Source organism: Myxocyprinus asiaticus, chromosome 13 (genome assembly GCF_019703515.2).
Source record: "Myxocyprinus asiaticus isolate MX2 ecotype Aquarium Trade chromosome 13, UBuf_Myxa_2, whole genome shotgun sequence".
In the NCBI taxonomy this organism is placed as follows: domain Eukaryota; kingdom Metazoa; phylum Chordata; class Actinopteri; order Cypriniformes; family Catostomidae; genus Myxocyprinus; species Myxocyprinus asiaticus.
Window position 1 is genome coordinate 3655985 of NC_059356.1, and position 24094 is coordinate 3680078.

Genomic DNA, 24094 nt, shown 5'->3' on the forward strand with positions numbered 1-24094 from the left:
TTCACTCCGGGAATGTGAATCATAAACGACAGCCGTACCTTTGATTCATCCACATTATTAATTATTTCAAACATTTTCACAAAGAATGACTGTATTCTGTTCTTGTGGTAATAAACTGCAAAAGACAGGTCTGAAAAAATGATTAACCCAACACATGGATTTTGATTGTACAAAAATAGTTCTCTTTAATAAATTATGGGAATGCTTTATAAATATAAATATGCAACATCGAGACAAATGGTTCATACAACTGTACTTACATCTGAATTTATCTTCATATCTGTAAACAATGTCTTGTATGACAAGGTGAAACATGGGCATTCTTAAGACAGACAACACCTGTGTGTGTTAATACATTCAATAACAAGCAGTCTCTTTTAAACCGCTCCAGACATACAACCACATTTCCTGTCAAACTACACTTTGGATCTAAACCGTCCTCCTCAAACTCTAAAAACAGACAGCAATTTTGTTCCAAAGTGTCACTCTTTCAAGTATAAACAGAATGCTGACATGTGTCCATGATGGGTGATTCTCACAAAACCTGTCAAGAAAATAACCCGGTCTTATGTTAATCCAAAATGAATAGAAACAAATAAGATTTTTTACATTGTTACATTATTTTCATGTCAGTTATGGACATTTAACCCACACAATTCTCAGTACTGCAATGCAAAAAAAGATGGTCATGGCGATATTCTCTCTACCGCAACATGAAAAATATATTATTTAAATTGTAAAGGATTTATATATCATAGTAGCACTATCTAAGTAATGGCTTTATATATATATATATATATATATATATATATATATATATATATATATATATATATATATTCAAGTCATGAGGATCATCACTGAAAACAATGGAAATAGCAAATGTCCAACACAATTCAGTAATGAGAATTGGGGGATATCATGTGCTTGAGTGTCCTGAAAATAATGGCATAATGTAAAAATTTAGGCTAATACAAAATATAATCTCTCTCTTTTTTGTTCTTTTTTTTATTGATTTTGGGTTAAGTACAACAGTTTTCGTGAGAATCACCCCCATCTTTATATACTGTATATGTGTCCTTCTCAGTGTTCAGTCTTAAACTTCTTTTTGTTCCCTTCTAGAAGTCATTTCTCAACAGCAAGTCCGCTCTGCCTCTGCTATGCAGTTACTCACTTCTTCCTTTTTCCCTTGAAAGGCACAAATATTTACTTGGAAGAAGGCGGAGCCTGGTTCCTGTTAAACGGCTTGCTGTCTCTGTGCAGATTTGTAGCAGCGCAGAGGCTGTGATTGGTGATACTGGCACTGGTACAGGCACAAAAACGGTACAAGTGGCAATTCATTGACCGACTGGCACATGAACATCAGTCACATAAGAAAAGACTAGCATTGCTGGTCACGGCATGTGTGGTGTCCCCACCAGGCTTCTTCAGAAAGACCAGAAATTTATGCTGGTCCAAGCCATGAGCGGTACTAGGATGCCATCTTTGGTGGGGGGCATTCTGATCTTTAGGGCGGACAACTGGTCATCTCTTCATCGGATGGGAGCACAAGGAAAATCTAGGGGGGCAATGCCCCCTCTAGCTCCCAATTTGACCCAGCCATGGTCTAAGCCAGTCTTTTTAGTAGGGGCATTAATGATAGCACTAAAAATCACGATGAAGAGCCCAACATCTCGGCCCATCAAGCCCCAACCTAAAACCACTCTCCTTTTGCGTCTGCCTAAAACTAGCTTCAACGTCCTCATTGCTTCTTGTTTCTTCATTCAACATAGCCAACTTTATGTTCCACAGCTCTATCGATTTAAATAGGAGCGTCATACTCCTGTAGGAAATCTTTAAGTTGTTGAGGCAGCTGGTCTCTTTTGCTGGAAACGTCTATGTGTCCGTTCACCGTCTTCCTGCATAGATGCTGCAGGGAGGACATGGTGCACGTTAGGGGCCTCAAGAGCTCCAGGGGAATTTTATCACCTCCTGAGTAAATGTAGTACGCACTTCGAGAGTTTCCTATCGACAGCGGACTCCTGGACAACGGCATGTAGTGATGGATGAGCTTGAGCACACAGTCAAAGCGAGGCACGGACTGCGTGCTCTTCGTGTCTGTCTGGAGGAAAAAGGACTTGTTGTCGCACTGGACTCGCAAGTTCTTGGTGCCCGACTCGGTCTTGACACTGAGCGTGAAGAAGTGCCGGTTGTCTGAGCTGTCTCGGACTAGAAAGGTCCCGCTGGGCTCCTTGTTCAACATATGATTGGCGTCTTTGCCGCTGATGGAGCCCCAGTAGAAGCCACTCTCTTGAAGCTTCCGAGCGGCGTGTTGCACCATCTGATATTGCAGTTTGGAGCTGAAGGTCTTGTAACGGTGAGATGGCAGCCGCATGTTTGCGTCAAACAGGCTGCTGCTCATTGCGCTGTCAAACTTGCTGTGGGTTACCATGGCGCTGTGCACAAACCTTAGGCTGCCGGTACCACGCTGTATATGCAGCTCTGGTGAAGTGGATTACAGAGGAAGTGTGAGCCTCTTAAAGCCGATTACAGGAACCTGAAAAGGAAGATATCAGATTAGTATCCTACAGGAAATAGCATTCAATAGGACAGGTATTTCAATGTTTTCAGGGGACAAGACTTGAGTAAATCTACAACATTTATCATATTGACATTTAGATCTGTAAGAAAGGAAGCTTAAAGTTTCAAGCCAATTATCAAAGCAACACAAAACTTTAAAAATGTGTTCTATAATTTAAGATTAAATTACATGTACTTTAAAGATATCAAAGATATTTATATGTTTCAGTCTAAAGTTTAAATTGAATGCTCTTCTTTTCCTTGAGGATTGTGATCAATGACCAGAACTTTTAAGAAAAATATTTCTTACACCTTAATTACTATTATAAAAGATATTTCGTGTATAAACATGTGTAAATTAGGGATTCATTGTCACTTGGTTTGCCATAAACTACATAGAAAAGTATAAGTAATCTTTGAGTCTCTCTTACCTTAATGTTTCTGTTGGTAGAGGAGAACTTTCTTGTTATATCCAATGTAGTAAACTTGTACTCTGCGTGAACTCCTCTCTTAGAGAAGTTAAGAGAAGTTCGTGTTTCTTCAAGGTTCTTGTGCTGAAGTACTGTTATTTGTACTCGTGTGCTCCTCGTATGTTTTAGATTGACTCCTCCCTCAGTAGGGCTTTTCCAGTAAGGGTAGGCTGTAATACTATTCCTGGTACTACAAATGCTCTTCCCCTCCCCAGCTGTTCTCTTCCAGATCTTACTGTAAACGTATTCCTTACTACATTACATGAACAGATAGCGTTGCCTAGCAACAGCTCGATATTTATATTTATGGAATTTTATTCGGATCTTCAGGCACAAATCTGCGTCATAATACACCTCTAATAAAAGAGGTTCTAGACCCTTGTAACTTTCAGTGTAGTGTTTCCCATAATTATGATACATGTAGACATGTTTGTGATAAAAGAGCGTAAATATGTCGAATTTAATCGCGTACATAGCTCGCAAAGTTATGACAGGATAGATTTGACGTTCTTATTAGTTGTGATAGTACCCGGATCTGTCCACAAGAGGGCGCTAATGTTACCACCTACTGTTGTGAAACTTTAACAGTGGTTATATGGTAGCCTGTCTCTTTTTATTATATTATATTATATTATATTATATTATATTATATTATATTATATTGATATGTAGGGCACATATGGGACTTTTTTAAGTGGGGGAAATAGATTTGTTATGAAAACACTGACAGATTCAATCACAATAGAAATGTATTTGTTCATAGAATAACTGAAATGTTATGAAATGCCAAATGTGATTGAAATTAACAGGAAATGGTGCACACTTTTCTGAAGTGGTTATTTTGAATAACCATTAGCTTAATTTGTTACTAAAAAACAAAACAAAAAAACATCTTGCTGTCTCAAAAGTATTTGCATAAGTTGACACATTTTGACCCATAACTATTGACGCTATATCTACAGTAAGTGTGGGTTAAAAAAAAAAAAAAAGGTTGTCACCTTTTATTTAAAAAATAATTTTGATCAACCATCAACTTTCCGTTATTATTTATTTTCACACAAATTGTGCTGCTCCATCAATACTCAATAAAATGCAATGTATTTCTAATACATTGTAAAAAAAAAAAAAAAAAAAAAAAAATCAAGGTATAAAGTGATTAAAATATATTTTATATATTAAAATATGATAAAATATATAAACCTAGTATTATTAGTATTTTAATAAAATACTGTTAACAGAGCTCTAGCAAGTAATAATATGGAAATACAGTGTCCCAACCTTTGTGAAATCCAGTATTTTATGAAAAATTATTTGGACAGTTGCCGACTTTTAAAGTGGCATGTATTAAGTGATTATAACATTAATACTCATCTTTATGTAAATAAATCATGCAGACTAATCCAGTTTCACAAAACAGATAGAAACAACAGTCTGGAATGGCATGTGAACAGTGCAGCTCCTTTCCTGAAAATGCTGCATCTATTTCTCATGATGTCCTCAAGCAGAACTGTAAACTGAAATTACCATCAAAACACGGGCAGTCCAACAGGCCGAGAAAAAGGAACAGAAAGACATCCTGTGTCTCTCATTAGAAACTGGACAAAAGAGTTGTGTGGTAAGAGTGTTTTCTTCTGGTCAGTATTCCATTCGCCCACTCAGAGAAAGTTACTGTGGACTTTCCAGACCCTTGTCAAGCAGAGAGTTTCGCAAAGAAAGCAATTACAAGAAAACTAGATTACTGAACTTTAATACTTGGCTTAGGGGGTTGTTCAAATCCCTTATGCTATGTATGAATAATAGTGTAGCACCACTAATTAATTTTGAAAACATGGCAATCTTATCAACATATTATGCATTGTAATGTAAGTCATTATAAAATAGCATTGTAGAATAAAACAGAAGAACATCCTGAGAATCAAAGGTATCACCCTCATAATAAGGTTTCCTGCTTTTACTCAGTTTTCCTTGTAACCCAAATACACACATTGGTATTATACAGTAAAATCAACACACTGTCTACTTGGCTGCATCCTCTATTGACACATTTCAATGACAGCTCATCATAGTACACAAGACTAAATCAGGAATAATACATTAATAATAAGCTGTGGCATGTTCCAGACAGCATTTGTCAGACTATACATTGCTCAGGGCAAATATGTGTTGTTGTATAATTGCCGTATATAGGATCCAGGAAGGTTTCTTTTATCATATTTAAATGAGACGGTTAATATTAAAAGGTGGGTTTCATGTAAATCTCACATGGTTGCTAATTCAGGGAAGTGCAGCCTCTTATCGAGGCCATCTTGTAAAATGATATCTTTGTTCAGTAAAGGAGATGTACTGCTGGTCAGGAAAGACAAAGTTTTGGAATGAAATGTGTCTTTGCTGGTCAGTGAATACTGCTGTTGCACATAAAATATTCCAAATTCACATGAGTGATTTGGTTATTACTAGGAATTCTGTGTTACACTGAGGAAGAAGTATTCTCCAGCTCTGCGATGCTTTAGTATTTTCTGTTCTGCTTCCAACTTTCCTCCCCTGTAAATTCACAAGAAAAGGGAGGTGATATTTCACATGCAGTGGAATTCTTTTACAGCTTTGTGGCTAAAAAGCACAATCTTATCAAAAATCTTGTTTTATCTTAAATTAAATTTAATTCTTGTTTTATCCACTTAAAATCTTTTTATATCCACTTAAAATCTTGTTTTATCCACTTAAAATCTTGTTTTATTAACGTAAATTCTTGTTTTATCCACTAAAAATCTTGTTTTATCCACTTAAAATTTTGTTTTATCCACTTAAAATCTTGTTTAATTAACGTAAATTCTTGTTTTATCCACTTAAAATTTTGTTTTATCCTCTTAAAATATTGCTTTATCAATATAAAATCCTCTTTTATCCACTTAAAATCCTCTTTTATCCACTTAAAATTTTGTTTTATCCTCTTAAAATATTGCTTTATCAATATAAAATCCTCTTTTATCCACTTAAAATCTTGTTTTATCCACTTAAAATATTGTTTTATAAACATAACATTTAGTTTTATCTTCTTAAAATATTGTTTTATCCACATAAAATATTATTTTATCAATGTAAAATCCTCTTTTATCCACTTAAAATCTTGTTTTATCAGCATAACATCTTGTTTTATCCACTTAAAATATTGTTTTATAAACATAACATTTAGTTTTATCTTCTTAAAATATTGTTTTATCCACATAAAATATTGTTTTATCAATGAAAAATCCTCTTTTATCCACTTAAAATCTTGTATTATCCACTTAAAATATTGCTTTATCAATGTAAAATCTTGTTTTATCCACTTAAAATCTTGTTTTATAAACATTAACTCTTGTTCCCCTTCTGTCACTCACTTGACGTTGTGTCGCTGTAGTGACACTAGGGGTCACACTTGGGAGCCCCAAACACCTCTGATCTTTGAGAAAAGGCCAGTGGGAATTGGCAAGTGGAATTTGCATGCCACTCCCCAGGACATACGGGTATAAAAGGAGCTGGCTTGCAACCACTCATTCAGATTTTTTCTTCGGAGCCGAGTGGTTGTGTTCAGCGAGCTGAATTACTCTGCTGATCCATTCACCTCTATATCAAGTGAAGCTGTTGGATTTACGGGTTTCTCCCCTCTTGCACCGGCGTTGTGCAGAGAAAAGAATATATTCTTTCCTCATAAAGAGTATATTTTCTACTAAAAGAGTGGCACTTACGAAAGCGTCTTTTTCAAGATGCCTTTCCGTTTGTGTATTATTCCTGGTTGCGGTCGCTATCTCTCCGCTTCTAACGGCCACGATCACTGTCTCATGTGTTTGGGTGCTTCTCACGCAGAGACATCTTTCGTGGATGGTTCGTGTCCTCATTGCGAGAACATGACCATGGCAACTTTGCGGTCGCGGCTTTCTTTCGACAGAGGGAAAGCCATTCCAGCGGCTCCCCGCCTCGGCCCTTCTACCTGCGGGTATGAGGCAGAGACGGTTAGCACTGGGGGCAATTTGGGGACCTCAATGGAAGCTTCTCCACCAGGAAACCTCCCACGGACCTCCCATTCCCCAGCACGCTTGTGTGCCCCGGTCGTCTCAGTGCGAGTTCGCGATCTCATTCGGAGCTCGCAAAGAGGATGAGTTATCGATAGCAGCATCGGAGAGTGGGTTCATCCAGTTCGGCGCAGAGGACTCGGCTGGGCTCCCACCCTCGGGTGCGGTAGCCCAGTCGCAAGCTGATGCAGGACTGGTGGCCATGCTTGCCGGGGCGGCTGCAAGCGTCAGGCTGGAGTGGAATCCTCCACTTCCCCCTGAACCCTCGTGGCTCGACAATTGGTTCCTGGGCTCAGAGCGCCGCTCACGGCCGTGCCCTGCCCCAGTACCTTTCTTCCCGGAGGTGCATTATGAGCTCACGCGATTGTGGCGGGCACCTTTTACTGCTCGGACCCGACGGTGGGGCGGCCAAGGGATACTCGGCGATTCCCCAGGTGGATCAGGCCGTCGCAGTGCACTTGTGCCCGCAGAGCGCCAATACCTGGCGGAACCGTCTCAGGCTCCCGTCCAAGGCCTGTAGGCTTACATCATCACTGACGGCTAAGGCCTACAGTGCTACTGGACAGGCCGCCTCCGCCCTGCATGCCATGGCTCTCCTGCATGTGCACCAAGCCAAGGTACTCAAAGAACTGCACGAGAGTAGTCCTGACCCGGGATTGATGCAGGAGCTGCGCTCAGCGACCGATCTTGTCCTCCGGGTGACGAAGGTCAAGGCACGTTCTCTTGGGCAGGCGATGTCCTCCCTGGTTGTCCAGGAGCACCACCTTTGGCTCAGCCTCAAGGGAGGCTGACAAGGTACGATTCCTTGACACCCCCATCTCCCAGGTTGGCCTATTCGGCAACACCATCGGAGACTTTGCCCGGCAGTTTTCGATGGTGAAGAAGCAGACGGAGGCCATCCAACATATCCTGCCCTGGCGCGGCTCAAGATCCTACACCTCGTCTGCTCGTCGCCAAGGGCGTCCCCCTGTGTCAACAACACCTGCTCCACCACAGCCCGCCCCAGCAGGCCAGCCCCGGCATGGAGCCACCCGCAGGAAGCAGACGCCACCCGTCTCACGGCCGGCTGCCAAGAACCCAAGGAAGGCTTCGAAGCGCCCCTGAGACGGGCAGCCCAGGAAGTCGGAGACCCGCTACACAGGAGCTGGTAAGAGCACCACTCCTTCCCCCGGTGGAGGGCCGGGTGGAGAATCCTTGTTTACCTTTTCTTATCATTTCACCACACGCCCAAAGGGCTGCGGTACCCACATTTTCAAGAAAAGAGCGGTTTCCTCACTTCCTGGGTCACACAGACAGCGTCCACGGCCGTCGTTAGCACGACCGCCGGGCACCGTTTCTTTTTGGCAGGTATGGCGCCTTGGAGGTGGGCCTCCCACCCCCACGCGCCCAGCTGTGGCACAATCCCACCCTCGACACGATGGTCACGACAGGTCATGAGGACAATTCCCTTCCTCCCCCTTCCCAGACCGCTCCTATGTTGGGTGTAAGGAGCCAGGTAAATGCTTCGATGTCCCTGGACTCAGCACGGGCACGATTGGCACCTCAGGCTCCGCCCCACCACGAGGCCCCACCTGCCAGTACGTCCGATGCGATTGTCCCCTTGGTCCCTCTCGCCCAGAGCTTGGGGGCGTGGCTCGCACTCCCCAACCCGTCGCGGTGGCTGATCAGGACTGTCTGACTCGGCTACGTGATTCAGTTCGCCAGGCGCCGCCCAGGTTCAACGCCGTCCACTTCACTTCGGCGAAAGGCGAGAACGCCGCTGCCTTGCACGCGGAGATCGCGTCCCTTCTACGGAAAATATTGTTTTATCAATGTAAAATCTTGTTTTATCAACGTAAAATCTTGTTTTATCCACATAACATATTGTTTTATCCTCTTAAAATATTGTTTTATCAATGTAAAATCTTGTTTTATCCACTTGAAATCTTGTTTTATAGATATGAAATCTTGTTTTATCCACTTAAAATCTTGTTTTATCCACTTAAAATCTTGTTTTATCAACCTAAATTCTTGTTTTGTCAACAAACATATTGTTTTATCCACTCAAAATCTTGTTTCATAAACAAAAATATTGTTTTATCCACTTAAATTCTTTTTTTCCACTTAAAATCTTGTTTTATCCACTTAAAATCTTGTTTTATTAATGTAAAATCTTGTTTTTCCACTTAAAATCTTATTTTATCACCATAAAATCCTCTTTTATCCTCTTAAAATATTGGTTTATCAGTGTAAAATCCTCTTTTATCCACTTAAAATCTTGTTTTATCCACTTAAAATCTTATTAACGGTTTTGTGCTGAGGAGCCGAGACAAGGTCCCGGCCATTTCAGCGGGTAGTTCAGTGTTGTGGCAGTAGGGATGCAACATCTCGTTCCCTCCATCAGGGAACGGAGATTATGACAGTAACCGAGACGTTCCCCTTCTGTCACTCACTCGACATTGTGTCGATGTAGTGACACAAGGGGTCCCTATACAAAATGTGGTACACTCCTAAAATCTTGTTTTAGCCACTTAAAATCTTATTTTATCAACCTAAATTCTTGTTTTATCAACTTAAAATCTTGCTTTATCACCATAAAATCCTCTTTTATCCTCTTAAAATATTGCTTTATCAATGTAAAATCCTCTTTTATCCACTTAAAATCTTGTTTTATCATCTTAAAATCTTGCTTTATCACCATAAAATCCTCTTTTATCCTCTTAAAATCTTGTTTTATAAACATAACATTTTGTTTTATCCTCTTAAAATGTTGTTTTATCCACTTAAAATATTGTTTTATCAATGTAAAATCTGGTTTTATCAACGTAAAATCTTGTTTGATCCACTTAAAATTTTGTTTTATCCTCTTAAAATATTGCTTTATCAATGTAAAATCCTCTTTTATCCACTTAAAATCCTATTTTATCAACATAAAATCTTGTTTTATCCACTTAAATTCTTGTTTTATCCATTTAAAATCTTGTTTTATCCACTTAAAATCTTGTTTTATACACTTAAATTCTTGTTTTATACACTTAAAGTATTTTTATCAACCTTAAATCTTGTTTTATCAACTTAAAATATTGTTTTATCAATGTAAAATCTTATTTTATCCATTTAAAATCTTGTTTTATCACCATAAAATCCTTATTTATCCACTTAAAATCTTGTTTTATCCACTTAAAATCTTATTTTATCAACCTAAATTCTTGTTTTATCCACTTAAAATCTTGTTTTATCCACTTAAAATATTGTTTTATCAACGTAAAATCTTGTTTTATCCATTTAAATCTTGTTTTATCACCATAAAATCCTCTTTTATCCACTTAAAATCTTGTTTTATCCACTTAAAATATTGTTTTATCAATGTAAAATCTTAATTATCGACATAAAATCTTGTTTTATCCACTTGAAATCTTGTTTTATAAACATGAAATCCTCTTAAAATATTTCTTTATCAATGTAAAATCTTGTTTATTATCCACATAAAATATTGTTTTATCAACGTAAAATCTTGTTTAATCAACTTAAAATCTTGTTTTATCAACGTAAAATCGTGTTTTATTAACCTAAATTCTTGTTTTATCAACTTAAATCTTGTTTTATCACCATAAAATCGTCTTTTATCCACTTAAAATCTTGTTTTACCCACTTAAAATTTTGTTTTATCCTCTTAAAATGTTGCTTTATCAATGTAAAATCCTTTTTTATCCACTTAAAATCCTCTTTTATCCACCTAAAATATTGTTTTATCAATGTAAAATCTTGTTTTATCACTTAAAATCTTGTTTTATCAACGTAAAATCTTGTTTTATCAACTTAAAATCTTGTTTTATCAACGTAAAATCTTGCTTTATCACCATAAAATCCTAATTTATCCTCTTAAAATATTGCTTTATCAATGTAAAATCCTCTTTTATCCACTTAAAATCCTCTTTTATCCACTTAAATATTGCTTTATCAATGTAAAATCTTGTTTTTCCACTTAAAATCCTGTTTTATCAACATAAAATCTTTTTTTATCAACGTAAAATCTTGTTTTATCAACTTAAAATCTTGTTTTATCAACGTAAAATCTTGCTTTATCACCATAAAATCCTTATTTATCCTCTTAAAATATTGCTTTATCAATGTAAAATCCTCTTTTATCCACTTAAAATCCTCTTTTATCCACTTAAATGTTGCTTTATCAATGTAAAATCTTGTTTTTCCACTTTAAATCCTGTTTTATCAACATAAAATCTTTTTTTTATCCACTTAAAATCTTGTTTTATCCACTTAAAATCTTGTTATATCCACTTAAAATCTTGTTTTATCAACGTAAAATCTTGTTTTATCCACTTAAAATCTTGTTTTATTCATGTAAAATCTTGTTTTATCCACATAAAATCTTATTTTATCAACCTAAATTCTTGTTTTATCAACTTAAAATCTTGCTTTATCACCATAAAATCCTCTTTTATCCTCTTAAAATCTTGTTTTATTCACTTGAAATATTGTTTTATCAATGTAAAATCTTGTTTTATCAACATCAAATCTTGTTTTATCAACCCAAATTCTTGTTTCATCAACAAAAATCTTGTTTTACCCACTTGAAATCTTATTTTATCAACGTAAAATCTTGTTTTATCCACTTAATGTCTTGTTTTATCCACTTAAAATCTTGTTTTAGTTATGTAAAATCTTGTTTTATCCACTTAAAATCTTATTTTATCAACCTAAATTCTTGTTTTATCAACTTAAAATCTTGCTTCATCACCATAAAATCCTCTTTTATCCACTTAAAATCTTGTTTTATCCACTTGAAATATTGTTTTATCAATGTGAAATCTTGTTTTATCAACTTAGAATCCTCTTTTATCCACTTAAAATCTTGTTTTATCAACCTAAATTCTTGTTTCATCAACAAAAATATTGTTTTATCCACTTAAAATTTTATTTTATCCACTTAAAAGCTTGTTTTATCAACATAAAATCTTGTTTTATCCACTTAAAATCTTGTTTTATAAACAAGGAATCTTGTTTTATCCACTTAAAATATTGTTTTATCAACCTAAAATCTTGTTTTATCAACGTTAAATCTTGTTTTATCCACTTCAATTCTTGTTTTATCAATGTAAAAAATTTCTGATTTTAAAAATGTATGAAAAATGAACTTTGCTGGTCAGTGAATACTGCTGTTGCACATAAAATATTCCAAATTCACATGAGTGATTTGGTTATTACTAGGAATTCTGTGTTACACTGAGGAAGAAGTATTCTCCAGCTCTGCGATGCTTTAGTATTTTCTGTTCTGCTTCCAACTTTCCTTCCCTGTAAATTCACAAGAAAAGGGAGGTGATATTTCACATGCAGTGGAATTCTTTTACAGCTTTGTGGCCAAAAAGCACAATCTTGTGAAAAATCTTGTTTTATCTTAAATTAAATTTAAATCTTGTTTTATCCACTTAAAATCTTGTTATATCCACTTAAAATCTTGTTTTATCCACTTAAAATCTTGTTTTATCAACCTAAAATCTTGTTTCATCAATGTTAAATCTTGTTTATCCACTTAAATTCTTGTTTTATCCACTTAAAATGTTGTTTTATCAATGTAAAAATGTTCTGAAATTTTATGAAAAATGATCTTAGAGTATTGCATTGCTACACTCTTAAAGATTTTCTTGTCAAAAAACAGTAAAGAACTGGCAGCTGTGGTTGCCAGCATGTTACTGTAAAATTAACAGTGTCTTGCTGTTGCTGAAATGAACAGCTAGATACTGTTTTTACAGCTACAGTATACAACTGTAATTTAGCAGCATATAGCTGTCAAATTACATACTATCTACTGTTGTTGAAATGAACAGCCATGTTTCCAGCATGCACTGCGGCATGAAGAAATTACTTAATTTTTTTACTATTTACTGGTTTATTCTGATGTTGTTTTTGTAGTAGTCCAAGTTACTTGGATTTTAATGTTCAGCTCTTACTTATTTACGTAAAAGTATGTTTGTTAATTGTCACCACTGTTGCGTTTTGTATGCCGAGAGTTGATATCTGTGTGTGTCTTGAAAACAACTCCAGTAATGTAGTAAGTTCATCAAAAACATCAAACACTCATTTTGCTGATATAATTTTGCTGAAATATCCTTTACTGTTTTTGCTTTTATGTTTTCATGTGTAATGCATCACTATTACCACATATAGTGCCATTTGCAAGGTAGGATCAGATATTCAGTCTGATCTTAGGTTTTATTTTTCCAAGTAGCACAGTGCAATAACTTGTGTTTTACTTAAACATAAATTGACTGGCTGGAAGAATATAATATAATAATAAAGAAGGTCCAAGGTGCCAGCTCAAGAGATCACTAATCACCGTAATTGTGACTTCAATCAAAACACAACTATTGATAACAAAACAACAACACTAATTAAACTAAGACTTCTATTAAGTCTGAATAAATAATTTTGTACATTTATATATATATATATATATATATATATATATATACAGGTGCATCTCAATAAATTAGAATGTCGTGGAAAAGTTCATTTATTTCAGTAATTCAACTCAAATTGTGAAACTCGTGTATTAAATAAATTCAATGCACACAGACTGAAGTAGTTTAAGTCTTTGGTTCTTTTAATTGTGATGATTTTGGCTCACATTTAACAAAAACCCACCAATTCACTATCTCAAAAAATTAGAATACATCATAAGACCAATAAAAAAAACATTTTTAGTGAATTGTTGGCCTTCTGGAAAGTATGTTCATTTACTGTATATGTACTCAATACTTGGTAGGGGCTCCTTTTGCTTTAATTACTGCCTCAATTCGGCGTAGCATGGAGGTGATCAGTTTGTGGCACTGCTGAGGTGGTATGGAAGCCCAGGTTTCTTTGACAGTGGCCTTCAGCTCATCTGCATTTTTTGGTCTCTTGTTTCTCATTTTCCTCTTGACAATACCCCATAGATTCTCTATGGGGTTCAGGTCTGGTGAGTTTGCTGGCCAGTCAAGCACACCAACACCATGGTCATTTAACCAACTTTTGGTGCTTTTGGCAGTGTGGGCAAGTGCCAAATCCTGCTGGAAAATGAAATCAGCATCTTTAAAAAGCTGGTCAGCAGAAGGAAGCATGAAGTGCTCCAAAATGTCTTGGTAAATGGGTGCAGTGACTTTGGTTTTCAAAAAACACAATGGACCAACACCAGCGATGACATTGCACCCCAAATCATCACAGACTGTGGAAACTTAACACTGGACTTCAAGCAACTTGGGCTATGAGCTTCTCCACCCTTCCTCCAGACTCTAGGACCTTGGTTTCCAAATGAAATACAAAACTTGCTCTCATCTGAAAAGAGGACTTTGGACCACTGGGCAACAGTCCAGTTCTTCTTCTCCTTAGCCCAGGTAAGACGCCTCTGACGTTGTCTGTGGTTCAGGAGTGGCTTAACAAGAGGAATACGACAACTGTAGCCAAATTCCTTGACATGTCTGTGTGTGGTGGCTCTTGATGCCTTGACCCCAGCCTCAGTCCATTCCTTGTGAAGTTCACCCAAATTCTTGAATCGATTTTGCTTGACAATCCTCATAAGGCTGTGGTTCTCTCGGTTGGTTGTGCATCTTTTTCTTCCACACTTTTTCCTTCCACTAAACTTTCTGTTAACATGCTTGGATACAGCACTCTGTGAACAGCCAGCTTCTTTGGCAATGAATGTTTGTGGCTTACCCTCCTTGTGAAGGGTGTCAATGATTGTCTTCTGGACAACTGTCAGATCAGCAGATTGTGTAGCCTAGTGAACCAAACTGAGAGACCATTTTGAAGGCTCAGGAAACCTTTGCAGGTGTTTTGAGTTGATTAGCTGATTGGCATGTCACCATATTCTAATTTTTTGAGATGGTGAATTGGTGGGTTTTTGTTAAATGTGAGCCAAAATCATCACAATTAAAAGAACCAAAGACTTAAACTACTTCAGTCTGTGTGCATTGAATTTATTTAATACACGAGTTTCACAATTTGAGTTGAATTACTGAAATAAATGAACTTTTCCACGACATTCTAATTTATTGAGATGCACCTGTATATATATATATAAAATTTTTGTAGCTCCAATGCATTGCCAAAGCACACATACTTATTCAAGCGCAAAGGCTTATGGGTATTTCACCATTATAACCCACAATGCAGTGCTATACTGTTATTTTACTGTGTACAGATTGTTGTTATTGTTTTTTTTTTTGTTTTGTTTTTTGTTTTTTATAAAAAATACACTGTTCAATCCTGGTAAAATTGTACAATTAATATGTACACTGCTTCTAAGGTTGATTTTTTTTTTTTTTTTTTTACTTCTCATTAGACAGACAAGTGAAGGCTGATGTGAGATGATAAAGAACAGAGGTGTTGATCAGAAACATCATGCCACAAACTACAGTTTTCATGGGGGGTTTAAAATATACGTTTCAAAATGTCACTATAGCTTTCACCAAGATGATATCATGATTTTAAATGTTCATTTTCCCCTAATGCCTTGCATAGAACAGCTATTTACTGTAAAACTAGTCACTCCACAGTGAGCCTGCTCTTGATCTCCCAGAATGCAACATTTTTAACAGCAAACTACTGTATTTAAGAATCACAGTAGATTGCTGTATGAATTTGGCTGTAAATGTACAGCAATTTTTTACAGTGTAGGCAATGATTCAACCGAAGACTCCACAGTCTCATTTACTGTATTTAAACAAAGACAAATACGACTGCAATTGCACATCATGAGTTTACTTCCTTCTGGAATATTCCAGCTGCAGTATCCTCCTCTTAGGTCACATTTTGGGAACTTGTTCCCTTATATTGCTGTATTCAAGATATACAAAGAACACCATCACACAAACAAAAATTAAAGACTAATTATTTGCAGGAAGCAGTGTCTGTCAGGACCACCATGTATTGTTGTGTGGAATAAGCTGATATTTGGGGAAAATCTTTCTGATATTGATTATTCATTTCAAGAATAACTACAGGTTATGTCAGTTAGCCTATATTTTATTACACATAATTTGCATATCAATATTTGCAAAAATACTGCTTCCATGTTCATGTTAAATCTGTATTTTTAAAATAAAAATGTGTTTTGGTTGCTCCCTATTTTAATGTCACTTTTACCATTAAAACCAACTGGAGATTTTAGTGCAACCCTGCATGGTATCTGTACAAGAAGGCATTTAAGAAATGAACTTGATGTGCAGATATGAAACTATAATTAATTATTTTATATATTACTTTCCCATTTTATTTATTATGCGTATAGGGTTTTTCCAAAATCCCTAAACCAAGAGCAGAATTATCAATTGTAACTCCTCCTACAGCTTTTAAGTACCATTTCAAACTGATTGGACTTACGGTTTTCATAAAGCATGCGATCAAATATCAGCAAAATTCCATAGACTTACATTGACAGAATGTTCAAATTACCAACGGAATGCTCGTTAATTCAAACCCCAGCTCTCAAACATTCTAAATGAAACAATCACACACAAGGCTTTAGGTTACAATACAATACTTGTTCATCTATCTATCTTTCTGAAGGTCTACTTGACCATCTATCGTTTTTAAACTTTCAGACAAGGCTCTGTCAAGCCAACAACAAAGTCTGTCTTTAAAACTTTACCTGTTTAGTTTATTTATTTCACTGTTTGCACATGCATTCATTGATTCTGCAATGGACATTATATCAGCAGCTTATCCAGTAAATCTGAAACTGACTCTGTTCTCTGACACCCAGTCTACATAAATCATCTTTTGTTTATAACCATATGTATGCGCAGTTGGACCAATGTGCCGTTTAACCTGCCATACATGACAGGAACCTGTAATTTAATATTTATATTAATGCATATTAAAATACAGCATATTTAATTTGAATAAAATAAAGTCACATATTTCCTTGTTTTAGAAGTGTACAGCAGAATGGCTTACAGGCAAAGAATCTTCCTTGAACATGGCGTACACTGGTTAACACTATTCCACTTCACTATCACATCAGGATTTATCTCATAATTAGCTTCAGGAAAATGTTTTAAAAGGGAACTTGATAAGCATTTTTGTTTTCTCGTTTGATAAGCCGGTATCTTCTACATGCCATCTGTCTTTCATCATAATTCATGACTTTATCTCAGATCAGTTGGGGGAAAACCCTTCTGACAGAGCTGTTAAGTCTGCTATTGGGATGTAAGCTTCCTATTAAAAGCCTGTTTCACTTTGCCCATGTGATTTCTGATGATTCAGTGCTTTTATTCAGACATATCGTTGAATTCAAGAGGAAGAGCATGTGGCTGCACTTCTTTTTCAGCTCATACAATGCGAACACCTGCGATGGAAAGGAAAACACACCCACACAAGAGCTCCTGTAATTGTGTCATGACTACACATATTATGTTAGTCAACATGCATTATTATTAGGACAATATAATGGGTGTTATTACTGTAAGGAAATAAGCTCACGGGAACTCTTACATTTTTTTTTTTTTATACTTCAGAAAAACTGTTTTAAAAAGAATATAATACTTTTGCATCAACGTACAAACAAGAAAGGAAAATATCAGCAACATACTGTAAATAATATATGATCAGTAATAAATCAACAGTGTAAAATAAAAAATTAACCATGGTTTTACTATAGTAGCATTGTAGTAACCATGTTGTTTTGGCAGAAGCCAGAGTTTTAATGCAATTAACAATGGTCTTCCTACAGTAGTTTGGTGTTGATCTAGTAACCATGTTTAATTGCATGGTTATTTAATTTTACCAATTTTGTATTATTATAATTTTTTTAGGGAAGGTTAGGTTTAGGGGTAAGGGTTGGTTTAGGGTGTCTGTTGGACAATAAATAAACACAATAAACACAAACTGTAGTGATGCTCCTATACTGTATGTTAGTATTTACTGTAATTAGAGATGCAAACAGTATCTGTCACTATGTGCACTTAGTGCAAAGAAGATGCTTTTGGTGCTAATTATACTTAGTGCAAATAGCCTTTGCTCTGCCTGAAAATAATTAAATCATATTAAAAATAATAATACTTTTTATTTTTATAGCACCTTTCATACAGCAAATATAGCACATAAGATCAGAAAATAAAAACATTGAGGAAGTGATCGAAGAGCAAGAACAAATGAAAAACAAATAAAAAACAATAAAAGCCTCAAATAATAATATAATTCAAATTTAAACATAATAATAATAAACATAACAATAATATGAATAAATGCAAGGTACGTAAAGTGAAGTGTTACTTACAAAATAAAAATAAAAGTGAAAACCATGGATATTAAATCATAAATAATACAGTAAATTGAATAAAAAACACATAATAATAATAATAATAATAATAATAATAAACTTACAAATAATAATAGAAATAAAAACTGAAAATTATGGAGAATAAATCATAAATAATACAATAAAATTGTATCTATAAATAAACATTAAATATAATAATAATAATAATAATAATAATAATAATAATAAAAATAAAAATAATAAAGTATCAAATAATAAAAAATAAAAGGAAATTGACAATTATAGAGCATAAATTATAATACAAAATACAATAATAAGACAAATATGTTTATTCACATATACATGCATATGTATATTAATCAATCGGAAATGTAAAAAAAAAATATATATATATATACAGTACAGTGCAAAGGTTTTAGGCACTTGTTTTAGGAAAAATGTATCAATTAATATCAATTAACATAATACAAAGTCCAGTATACATAAAAATAAAATAAAAAAAGCTTGATCAATATTTGGTGTGACAGTCTTTGCCTTCAAAACAGCATCAATTCTCCTAGGTACACCTGGACACAGTTTTTCTGGGTTATTGGCAGATAGGATGTCACAAGCTTCTTGGAGAACTTGCCACACAGTTCTTCTATCTATTTTGTCTCAATTGCTTCTGTCTCTTCATGTAATCCCAGACTGACTCGATGATGTTGAGATCCGGGCTCTGTGGGCCTGTTGTAGGGCTCCTTGTTCTTCCTTTATTCAATTCTATTTGCAAAGGTAATGTTAAAATTGATATTTCCAACCGATACACCAAACGCAGAATACATAAAATAACCGTTTTAAGACAAATGTTTTTGTGAAAAATATAATGCACCTAAGACTTTTGCACAGTACTGTACTGTATATTTGTCTTTAGATAAATGTAAAATGTTTGGAACCTGTCTAAATTTAATTGGTTGAAAGGTCTAGATCTTTGAAGCACAATGACTAAAAGCAGCTTGCACATTGCTTTTTGAGATTAAAAGGACCTGCTGCTTTTATGTTTTACATGACAAAATTCCAAAAAAATCCCACAAGGGTTTTGGAACAGAGTCAACATGCAGCTCAGCCCTGGAGGTCTGAAACTCTCTGCAGTTTTCCACAGGTGTGATTGTTCCCCGTCTGCACTCTCTGATCCTGCTTTCTGGCAGATGTCTGTACAGTAATTCCTCCAACCTTCTGTACGAGAACAGTAAAGCAGAGTTCAGTGTTCATCAAGGAATCAGACAGATGCCCAGTCCTCTCTGAGCTCGTAAGGAACATCAGCACAGTGCGGCTCTTTTATTCCTCTGAACATCTCTTGACATCTGATATGAGGCAGGATGAGGCCTGTTTTCTGTGGCATTTCCTTGTTGCTCCTTTCATATGAAACAGACTTCCTGACGTGAGGAAACTCCTCTGGAAGCACTCCAAGTCTCTCAGTCACAAGGTTTTCAGAGAAAGAAAACAATCAGTCTCAACAGAACCAACTCAGAACAATCTGTTCAGCCCTGACGTGCTGTTTAAGGACACAATCTACTCTCTGTGATGTTTGTTGGAGTTCAGATATACAGTAGAGACAGCAACTTAGTGCCAAGAAGCTCCTGGAAGTAAATTATTTCTTTGCTCATGGTCACTCAGTTCTGCATGAGACTGGTGTGATAAAAGGGCCTGCTATATACTCTTGCCATCATGACCTGTAAATTTGGTAAACCTGGTCCGTTTCACCTGATCTGTGAAATGATGCACAACACTGTAATCCGTAATGTTGTCATTGCTGGAAAAATCAAATTATCTTAATTAAACATTACTTGAAATGTCAAGTTTTGGGCTCATAACTCAAATATTTAATTTCCTTGAAAATTATTTGTTCTTATAAAATCCATAGACTTAAAATGTTGTGTTCACAACTCAAACTATTGAGTTGAGGCTATGGAGAATACCCACAATGCTTTGCACTTGAATTATTTAATTATGTTTCCTTTGTCAAAGGGAACATTTGGGGGGCATTTAAATAGTTGTTATTAAGATTTCATGGAGTTTTTAGTTTTATTTTTTATAGAATTATTGTTGTTCTGTTGCAAACAGTAGTTTTGTTTGTTTAATTTGACCATGTTAACACTATTTTAGTCCACCTTGTGCATGTGCAAATTCTTTATTTGAGCTGTGTTACTGTATGATCTAAATTTGAGTCAATTCAACTTAAATTATTAAGTAGAAGCAACAATAATTAAAAGCAAATCTGAGTTAAGTCTAATTGCATCTAGTTACTGTAAGATAAATAGTTATGTTCATTCTATATGAACACTTAAGTTTAGTGAACTTAATTACACAAGTTTCGGAGATGCCATTGCTCAGTTTAATTGAGGGAATGAGTCAACATTGTTCCCCAATCTTATCTTACTATTTACTCACACTCCCAACTCATATGACTTTCTTTCTTCTGCAGAACACAAACAAAACATTTTTGAAGTGTTTTTGTCCATACAATACAAGTCAACATGAATCAAAACTTTCAAGTTCCAAATATCACATAAATGTAGTATAAAAGTAATCCATATGACTCGAGTTTAATCCATGTCTTCTGAAGTCATACGATCGCTTTTAATGAGAAGCAGACCAAAATTTAAGTCTTAAAAACTTAAACTTATGCATCTGGCCTGTTTGGAACAGTGCACACTTCAAGACGGTGATTCTTTGACGCTGCACGCGGTTACTCAATAGGCCTACCGCTATCATTGTACATCAATAAGTTGTTGGGTAACACTTTATTTTGATGGTCCCGAATAGATATTCAACTGACTATAAGTGACTTATCAACTGACTTGCTATAGCTAGTAAACAGTGTTTCAACAAATATTCAGCAGACTATCAATAGTCTGTATAACAGCAGCAAAATAACAGCTTATCAACTGACTTGCTATAGCTAGTAAACAGTGTTTCAACAAACATTCAGTAGACTTTCTATAGCCTGTATATAGATCTTTATTAATGACCCTTTAATGAACTAATGTTCTCAACAATAATGTAAGTAGGTCATTAATAGAGATATACAGGCTACTGAAAGTCTACTGAATGTTTGTTGAAACACTGTTTACTAGCTATAGCAAGTCAGTCGATAAGCTGTTATTTTGCTGCTGTTATACAGGCTATTGATAGTCTGTTCTTACTCTGTAGGTTTTATTTTCTTTGCATATGCATGTGAATCTAATACACACAGTATATATGTCTTCTGTAAAGCACTTTGGAAAATTTGTTATGAAAGTTGCTATATAAATGAAGTTTTACTTAATTACATTGACATCCATTGTAAGTGCATTACTGTAAGTTGTAATTTAACTTGGAACATTTCTTTGACAAAATCTCCACAAACAACTGTTTTGCTACAACAAATGATCTTGACTGGAAAGAACATTTGATGTTTTACTGATAAGAAATGCTTTGTCACTCAGACGGTCAAGGCCATTTATAGATGCTGTATATTTAGGACTTCTGGATTATAATGGTTCTTGGTTGCATAGTAATTGTAATTGTTTGTTTGTTTAGTGCTTACTCAAATGTAGGTTTGTAGTTTACACGACTATAAAGTAAGCAATAAGCAATAAAGTGAATGTAGGTCAGTACTGAACAATAATTTTAGCCGATAACTCATAGTTTCATTATTTCATGAGATACACATTCGCATGGAATGCAGGTGTGTTAAATTACCCAAGGATGTGATAAGAAATGTGCCACTGAACTAATAACAGTGTTCTGCATATCAGATTCTGTGCAGTATACACTGAATATTGACTACTGTTTTAAAATATAGTGAAACAGTACACATCAACAATAAGCAATCCAAATAGTTGAATGCTACACTGTTGTCACGTGACCTCATTACATGTATGTTTGATTCAGCGAGTAATATAAATCATTATTTTTGCGTTTTTAATCCACTCTTGGGGAACATCTTAATTCATTAAAATACCTGTGGGTATCATGGGCCCTTCAAGTGGAGTCGGAAATAGTGTACTTATTTGTGCCGAGCACATGAATGACCAGGCAAAGTCGTAAAACTCGCAATTAGATGAAAGTTGTCGAATGACGTTGTGATGTGATGAAAAGCAATGTTTTTGCTAAATTATTCAAATTTCAGTGCTTTATTTCAATAAAATGTATATGTTATGACAGTCAGCTAATGACTCACCCTTTGCTATTTGTTTAACCAGTTATTCTGTGCCGATAGTTGCTTTTTGGAGCTATCGCTTATTGGCAAAAATCAATGCCAATAGTATTTTTAATTTTTATTGCTCTGTGTTCCTCTTTGACGGCACTGGAGAATCTACAGTTAGAACGGCTTGATTCTACAGTATAACAGCAGCCTTTAGAGGTGAAATAAAAACAATCACTAAAACCTCATGGGGATTTGCTTTATCTAAATCTTTCATCATTGACAATATTCATCCATAGTTTTATCCTCACTTCAATGTATATTTTGCATATAAGCAAATGCATATATCTCCAACTTCATGTGAGTAAAAATAAACCTTATTCCTCAATAATATTGTGTTGAAAATAATACTTAATTAATACTTAATATAGAGCATTTTAACAGGGCCAAGTCTCCGTCATTTCAAAATAAGAGTCTCAGGTGTGTTTCAGGCTTGTTTATAGTTAAAAGCCCAGCATCATGAAACAAATCGTAAAAAAAAAATAAAAAAAATAAAAATAAAAATAAAACAAAATTCTGGTTATTATTGTGATCGTAGCCTCTATGTCTATGCATAGAGTATGGAAATAATAATTTAAAAAAATTATCAGCTGATTAATCGTTATCGGCCTTTCCCACCATCTTAGTTATCGGTATTGTGAAATTCCACTATCAGTCAACCTCTAGATAAAATATACAGATACACCATCAATTACACACATAAGGCACACTTTTCACTGCAGTATCACTAAAAAAAGGCTTCCTATGTTTGTCAGTAAGTGAACACTTTTTTTGCAATGCATACATTTTTTCTAACCAAAATCACTTGAACGTACATAACACAGTGATAACAACTTCTGACCTTTGTAAGAACACACTTCCATGGAGGAACACAGCACAAGAAATTTAGTATTGCCAGCATAGTGAGCTGGCCAATGAAGTTAGTCATCCAGGCATTCTGTGCAATGATATGCGGTTATAACAACATGCAAAAAAAAAAGGAGACTGTCATGCAATATTTTCCAAATAGAGAGCCACGTGTTATAAATGCTTATATACACTTATTCAACGTTAGTAAGTGCACCATGTCATTATAACTGCATACCAATGAATTATAATGCATTTGCAAATTACTTATTAGTCATAAACCCTTAACAAATGTAACATTAATGTAAAGTGTTACTAAAATATCCCCACCGTGCACAGTATATATACAATACACTGAAGAAATTGTACAAAATAGTATGGTAGTATGCTTCAGTTCTGGCCTACTGTAACTAACCCGACTATTTGTTTCTTTGGTTTCCAAGAAATTGCTCTGGATGGGTCTTTATTGTTATTCCCACAATGACTCCAGTGTAGAGCGAAACATTGGCACTCTTGTCCATTCCTACAGTAATATCTCTATAGCAGTGGAAATCTCTGTGTGTTTGCACTAAATCAGGCAGGAGTGTGTGAGAGGCCAGGGGGAACGCTTCTCCTCTGGGAAACAGGCTGGTTAAATTGGGAGCCTGAGAGTTCACACATGGATCTATTTAGGAACAGGAATGAGGAA

The 24094-nt window shown here is 35.4% G+C and overlaps 1 protein-coding gene and 1 long non-coding RNA gene across 2 annotated transcripts in view; both read right to left on the reverse strand.

Moving 5' to 3' along the window:
• LOC127450442 (uncharacterized) overlaps positions 1-24094 on the reverse strand; it is a 47001-nt gene that overhangs the window by 17238 nt on the left and 5669 nt on the right. The window lies entirely within an intron of this gene.
• Positions 420-3158, reverse strand: LOC127450412 (suppressor of cytokine signaling 3-like). The gene is made up of 2 exons (XM_051714515.1): positions 2991-3158; positions 420-2536 (listed from the first exon to the last, which is right to left on the reverse strand). The coding sequence occupies exon 2, from the start codon at positions 2429-2431 to the stop codon at positions 1802-1804; it is 630 nt and encodes a 209-aa protein (XP_051570475.1). The 5' UTR covers positions 2432-2536; positions 2991-3158; the 3' UTR covers positions 420-1801.

Bases quoted from the DNA above. Each gene is read 5' to 3' on its own strand.
- LOC127450412 (XM_051714515.1), bottom strand. From the start codon at position 2,431: ATGGTAACCCACAGCAAGTTTGACAGCGCAATGAGCAGCAGCCTGTTT.